At 41.0% G+C, this 7,500-nt stretch overlaps 2 protein-coding genes across 2 annotated transcripts in view; both read right to left on the bottom strand.

The window, feature by feature from the left end:
- Positions 1-2,258, bottom strand: part of LOC138019011 (uncharacterized) — a 3,475-nt gene extending 1,217 nt beyond the window's left edge. The window contains exons 1-3 of the mRNA XM_068865679.1: positions 1,906-2,258; positions 477-1,021; positions 1-420 (exon numbers count right to left, since the gene is read on the bottom strand). The exon at positions 1-420 is cut by the window's left edge and continues 1,217 nt beyond it. Of these exons, the coding sequence (XP_068721780.1) occupies positions 1-420; positions 477-1,021; positions 1,906-2,258 (1,318 nt within the window). The remainder of the gene's footprint in view (positions 421-476; positions 1,022-1,905) is intronic.
- The window catches only part of LOC138018627 (uncharacterized), a 399,148-nt gene that overhangs the window by 66,024 nt on the left and 325,624 nt on the right, over positions 1-7,500 (bottom strand). The window lies entirely within an intron of this gene.

The raw sequence follows: 7,500 nt of genomic DNA, 5'->3' as shown, positions 1-7,500 counted from the left end.
CAAGTGGATGGGGCTTCGCGTTAGCGTCGAACACCATTCTCACCTTCGTTGTAGTAGCGCTCTTTCTCACCACTGGCTTGTGGGGCATGTAAAATACACGTTCACCCGTTGTCTGCTCTGGTACTTTCTCGATAATGCCCTGTTCGATCTGCTCGTGGACTATGTTGTCATACTCAATTTTCAGCTTCTCGTTTCTCCTCAGTTTTCGCTCGACATTGTGAACGCGTCTCCTGCTGGGCTCCTCATTTGTATTTGAGAGCTTGGCGGCTGGAATCCACGGCACGCCCACCTCGTATCTGCCATTACTTCTCTTCGATATGCTCTCTTGAAATTCCTTGTAGACGTCTAGCTGATCGCCTTCCCCTCTGTCCTCTACTCCCAAAACGTCGAGCGAGTATAGTCTCTCATACTCGTCAGTCTCTCATACTCGTCAGTCTCTCTTACGTACATGCATTTGCTGTCTGCGTATTCTTTACCACCATGAACAATCCAACCGAATGTGGTTCCCTCAACGATTGGATCCTCCGGTTGGCCTTTGTACACATGTTCCGCCCTGATCTTGCAGTACGTAGCATCCCCGAGTATTACATGGATTGGATACTCTTCGCTTGCAGTTCTGTAAAACATCTTTCCCTGTACATGTTGAAATTTCTCCTTCAGTTCTGTCAGCGTGGGCCTCTTGATCGTTGTAAAATCTGCAAGTTTGCTTCCAGTAATCTCTATTTTCTCTGTTGCCTTACTGTCAATTGAGTTGATTATCACGTCATAGACTGGAATGGACTGTTTCTTTGTCCCGTTGACCGTTACAATGTAGCGCGTCTCGTGACGTATTGGATTTAGCTTCAACTTTTTAGCTGCGTCCTTGGAGATAAAGTTCCTCCCCGACCCCGTGTCTAGATACGTCCAAAACGTAGTCCCCCGGATTTTCAGCGGTACTATGGCGGGTAGGGACTTTTCCTCGACCGAAGGCGTGTATCCACTTAGAGTGGCATTGGTATCTTGCGTGTCGCTCCCCTTAGACCTATCACATAAGCTGGTGTGGTGTTTTGCTCTTACACTTATAGCACCCCCCTTTCGTGATTGTGTCGTATGTAGGGCACGAATCTCCCCAGTGGTTTTGTTCACAGAATAGGCAGTGGGGCTCTTTCTGGCTAAAGTAATGGCGTTCCTTTCTCTTTGTCTCCGTTTGATCTTTATAATGGTCTTCGGCCTTGTTGCGCTTGACCCATTTTTGGATAGAATCGATCAACTTTTCCATGTTCCAATCTTCCCACCCCTCGTCTGTTCTCACTAGATCGGGTTTCACTTGGGGGAGCTTATTTAAGGTTGACAGTACAAAACCCTTGAGCATCTCTCCCTCCCCCAAAGTTTGTAACGGGTCATAATTCTTGCTTAACTTCTCATAAAATTCACGCACCCTTTCGTAATTTGATCCTCTGGTCACTGGCAAGTTAATCATCTCTTCCATGTGTGCAGTGATAACAGTTTTACTTCGTCCACACCCAGTTTTCACCCTTTCCCATGCGGTTTTGTATCCCAGCGCACCCGGCTTTAAATTAGCTAATCTACTTCTCACCTTAGGGGCCACCAGCTCCAAAAGAATTCCGTATTTCTCTTCGTCAGATAATGGCTTATCGTGTATTTGTGATGTAAACATGTTTTGAAACCTGATCCAGTCAACTGGAGTGCCATTGAAAAGGGTTGTCTTGAGCTTTGGCAGCTTCACACGGACGGCCTTCGCGGCTTTTTTCCATTGCGATTTTCTTTTCCGCCATTTCCAATTCCGCTCTCATCTTTTCTTCCCCAAGTTCCTTCTCTTGTTGCTGGATCTCGCGTCTAAATTGCTCCTCCTGCTCGAATTTGGCTATGAGTTTCTCCTCTTCGGCCTTTTGACTTTTACTTCACTCTCTTTCCTCCAAGACCTTGCTCAGCTTGATTTTCATTTCCAGAAGCGGCGCGTATGTGGCCTTCAGGTCCTTTTTCCACTGTCTCACGGCTCTCTGCGTCGATATTCCGCGGTCGATGTTAAGTTTTTGAAGTGTTGACATAAGGTCGTTTAGGCAGTCTTGAATTTCATCTGTTCGCTTGCACGTAATCGCAATCTCGCCGTAATCGCAACTTTCTAACAGCTCATCGCCTTCCTCTAAGTAGAACTTAAGTTTGTCAATCTCTTTCTTGATTTTCTTCTCGAGATCTTGTTCTTGTTCTGAAATGTTCGTCTCCTCTTGGTCGGATTTCTCTTTGTCTGAGTCTCCCATGTTTGTAGGAGGCCTTGTGTTGAAAATTCCACTCCTTTTCTCCCGGCGTATCCTAGTCCCGGCACCACTTATGTCCCGAAGTTGTACGGCACACAAAAGCACTCACGATGTACAGACAATTCCCGGGTTTAATAACGAAAATGAAACAAAAATTACAAAATAACTGGTCTCACGATCCTCTTGTTGTTTGCGTTGTGCCTCCTCAAAAACCTTCCTATTTCACAATACTTCTCTGTCTCCTATTTCACTTGTCAATCATCTGAATACTAAATGTGACATCCGGTTGTAACGCTATGCAGTCACGATAGTTCCGGTCACTTGCTCTATGAATAACTTTTACATGGCCAGCGGCCTACGTCTAATTTCTTTAGAAAATCAGAAATAAAAACATATTTTGCTGGAGTAACATTTCTGATAAATTGCTCTTCCATTCTCAATGATACTATCAACTGTTTGAGAGGTGCAATAGTTACAAGACGTTTGAGGTTGAAAAACAAACAGAATAAAATGACACGGCAGAACATTCTTTGCAAGAACAAAGATAAACATCATTTAAGTGCTCCTAGGGTCTAAAATTTTGGTTTGGAACATATAATGAATGAACAATGCTTCCACTGTTGCTTTACATTTTAATAATGTTAACACATTTTAATCTCATTATGTCATAAGTAACAGATGTTTGTGCACATATATTCTGAAAATGTTGTACCAAATTCATTAATGAATCTATTTCAATTGAAGTACATGTTGCAAATGGGTCCTATACCTAATAAATCTCTGCCATGAGAGTAAAAAAATTTACACTTCCCATTAGGCAGACAGTATATTGCTACTGTGTAAAGTTCAAGTGTTGACATATATGCATGATAATTATCCATGTGCAAAGAATCAAAGGCAGCTAGCTAACATTGATATAACATAAGGAAAGTATGAAATTATAGGAAGTGCACTATTTAGCAAACCACTATAACTATCACTGTATGTCTACTGATAATTAATGTAGCTTAAGTTATAACCATAACAGGCAAATCTGTCAAAAATAGGAGTCCCTGTTTGCATGATTGTGACAAAGCTGAATTCATATTATTCCCATTGTTTATAATTTGAACCAAGTCAGCTGAAGAAGTTATTGGATTCCTGAAATTTTAAACAAGTGCCCACAGAGACATTGCCACACGTTGTGTGCCTGCGTTTGCCGTACCAAACACTTCAACATTACCCTGACTGTATGGTGCGGCAATAGTTTTAGTTGGATCAACAATTCCTGGACCTGGGTTGTTTAAATTGTACGTCATTTGCGAGTCGAATTAGCTCAGAAATGTAAAAGCGATACAAATAGATTTTTGTAAAGCCACAGATGATTAATTTGCTACATTTCATAAATTTGAACCAAACTTTTCAATTCTGGCAAATAAATGGCCTCTAAGAAAACAAAAGTAAAACAGAAAACCAGAATTTCCCCTTGAAGCATCCTCTAAATTCCTTTGCCAGCAAATAAACAGAATGTAGCATATCAACGACTAGTATTGTTGAAAGAATTCCCCATTTTGACTTCGTCGCATGCCCATACTGACAATAACACTAGTTCTAAGAACAGTTCAGATTGCTAAAAGTCGGATCAGTTTTTCTCAGGTATTCTCACTTTCGCTCAAAGCTGCTCTAAGGTTCTCAAAGATCACTAGGAGCTGAGATGACTGGCATGTTGATGGAGATCAGTTTGAATGACCTTTATGTCGATCCCCGCTCTCGTGCAAAGTGTTTATTTGTAAAACAAATTAGAAAAAATATACGTTTGTCTTTAATGTCAACTACTTACCTTTGGCTCCACAACCGAAAAAGATTTATCCTAACAGCTCGATCCGAACAAATCCAGATGTGATGATTCGGGCGCGACCATGCACATCCAAGAGAAAATGACACATCTTAAGGGCTAGAAATTCAAAAGTCCTTCGTCTCGTGTAGATTCGCGTCCGAAAAATCACGCTTCCCTCGCCAAAACATTTTCTCCTGGGATTCTCGTGAGGTGGAATCGGGGCAAGTCTACTTAAGGGCTTGAAACACGAGAGGGATGGTTGATTTCTTCAAACACACACTGTTTATGTTGTCATGCGAAATGGACTGACATTCCAAGCATACATACATTTTAAGATTCTAATACTTCTTTTCAAGTCTTTCTATTAATTTTTCTGACTCAACAATACATTTCTCAGCAGCTATTAAGTGTATTGAATAATCCCCTACCCCCCGTCCCAAGTAAAGTTACAGTCATGTAAATGTATTCAATCATAAATTTACATGCACTAATTTGACAAGGAAAACAACAAACGGAGGGCAGTTTATACCTCATGCGCTTACTGCGCATAAAACGAGGACATAGAGACTTTGTTCCTAGATCCCAGATTACAACGTACACCTGCATTGGCCAGATCTGTTAAAGCCTTATTTATTATTGCTAAAGAGCACGTGTAATGTCTTAATAGACAGGGTCTAGCTATAAAAGCCTCAGTTAGTCGTCCAAGGTTCACTTGGCAGTTTGTCTTCTATAGTAAAATCAGCTAGCTGTTTCCAATTTGTCAAAGTTTTTCCCCTCCCTCCCTCCCCTTGGAGATGAGGTTGGATATATCGCTTTGCCGTCATTAAAACTGGGTCACTCCTGCGTGGTGTTGTTAAGTCTGCGCAGCGACTCCGCCGAGCTTGTTGGCTCGTTTGCCTTTGTCCATTGCTCACTAACCAATACTCTTGTCCGATCCAGCACGTCCTGTTTACCACTCAGCTCGTAGTGCTGGGGAGATAAGTGAGGTTGTTCTACGTCACGCAATCTGGAAGTCGCATAGGCTAACCAGGTAGGGCAGTGTTCCCCTCAGAAAACGCCAATACGTCTGTTGTCTCGTTCTATTGCGCCTTGCGTTATGCGTTTAAAAGCTATAGCTAATTATGTATGTTGATACCAAGGAACACCGTTAAGAGAGTTTGCGTTCACATTTCTATCTTTATTCTCTCGAGTTTCAATACACGAAGCGAAATAAGAATGACAGGCCAAGTGACCCACACTATAGTATTCTATCTTTTCTCCTGCCCTTATCATTCCGGAAACGAAACACTATTTTTTGTTTTTTGAAATAGTTTCTTTTTAAACGTCTGGTCCACCGCATGGCATATTGCTGATACCGGTAAGTTCAACCTTTGCAGGGACATAACCTAGAAAAATCCTGGTTCACATCCTATTGATCCTAGTAAAACAACTGTCAAGGTGATGTTTTAGTGCATGGCTCCAATGCTGGTAGTTAATGTGCAGCTATGTCACTATGTGCTATTATATAATTATAATTATGATAGGAAATTAATTAGTTCCCTGTAATTATCAGTTGTAGGAAATGAACTATACACTGCCTTATCAAGCTTATCGAGACACACACCTTTCATGTTAACAGAATTCAGGGCCACCTCACGAGAATATAGTTCAAAACCACTTAAACATAGCATTGTTTACCGTATTTTAGGATTTAAACTGTAGATATAGGCATATTTTTATCCCCTACCAATTTTTCATCTGTTCGGATTTCCTAGCTGAAAGTCTAGTGGTCAGAAAATTATAGGGATGAAAACTTACGTTTTCAAAAATTTTAGCCAGAAAAAAGGCTCCCGAAAATTAGGTGACCTTTTTAAGGTAAAAATCCGTTTAAAATGGGCAATTATACCATTTTTTAGAAGTTCGAAAATCCTAAGACAGGCAGGCAAGCAATAAATTTTACAACAAATGTTCCGAAAATTCTACATCTCAAGTCGTCTTCCGAACAGATATTAGGGAGCTTAAGATCTACGACGGCGACGTCGACGAAAACGTCACCTCAAAATAGAACTTTGCTCTATTATAAGTCTTTCGCTATTATTCCATCACGTACTATTCGTACAATGTGGGCGAAGTATCCTAAAAATAAATTGGTACGAGCGGTTTCAGACTGAAAATAGAGAATGAAAGATTCTCTGTTGCATGCTCACGTTGTCGTCAAAACCTCAAATTTAGTGATTTCACGTCGTCGTCACACAGAGAACCGCAAAAATATGAGCTAAAATCCGTGCTGCACGTGCAGCACGATTATTTATGCTCTTTTAACCAATGATATCTTTATTTTTGCGGCGTTTTCGTCGACGTCGTCGTCGTAGATCTTAAGCTCCCTATTGTCCGAAAATTGACTTTAGAGGGGGGGGGGGGGGGAATTCAGCAAATCCTGCAATCTGATTGGTTCCGGGAGCGGGCGGAATGTTCTCATCGGGCCTTCTGACGGCAGGCTGAATCCTAGCCTTGATTGCGTGAGCTTTTGTGATGACCTTAAAGTTCCATTTTTTTTTTTACACTGACTCCGTTTACATACAGAGGTTATTTACTGGGTTGCCCTATGGCATACCCAGTCGGAAAATAATGCTACTATTTCCAAAATGATGGAATTACCTAATGATAAATAACGTCGTACACGTCTTGGAGAGTAAATTTTGACTTTGCATAAACAAGAGTTGGCCGATTGTGATCCTTGTTTTGACTTCGCTCATTTCATTGTCAAACTTTATTACACTTGACAGAAAAAGAAACTTACAAAAACCCGGTATCTTGCCATCATTTGACACAGATACTTCACTGTTTGGCGAGTAAACATGCCGCGGTAGCTTCATCACGGCGCCCGCTGAATTCCGGCGATGTCACTTTCGATTTTGCGATTTATTTGTGCAGCCAAAACGTACAATAACAAAATTGAACGTTGCAGAAATCCCCCAAAATATTTGTCGCAGATCGTAACTTTTTATATTCTATATTCACGGTTCAAAATAAATCTTGTTTTCATGTCGTAAATATGTTAATCTCGAGCGATCGTCCTGGAAACTTCCTTCTGCTCTTTCTAAAAACTGTGTATCAATATTTATTTACTTTTGCATCAATATTTGTTTTTGTATAAAGCAAGCTAACAAAATCTGTACCTTGCTGAGTTTGCATTTGTTAGCGTTAATAGTATTTTCGGTCCGATGCTTCTGTTTTATAAAGGGTATATTATTTTGGTCTCCCATCCAAACACTAACCCCGCCCAACAGGGCTAAACTTCAGTGAACTTCGGTATTACAAAGCTGTCAGATCCTCAGAGGGCACGCTTAAACTTATGGTGAAAAGAAGTTTATCAACATGTCAGCCCAGAAGCCAGTGTTCCTCACTTCCCATTTATTTTCTTCAATCTTTCTGAGTTCAGTACTTTGC

This window comes from Montipora capricornis, chromosome 10 (genome assembly GCF_036669925.1).
Source record: "Montipora capricornis isolate CH-2021 chromosome 10, ASM3666992v2, whole genome shotgun sequence".
NCBI classification, from domain to species: domain Eukaryota; kingdom Metazoa; phylum Cnidaria; class Anthozoa; order Scleractinia; family Acroporidae; genus Montipora; species Montipora capricornis.
This window is presented reverse-complemented; position numbering and strand designations above follow the sequence as displayed.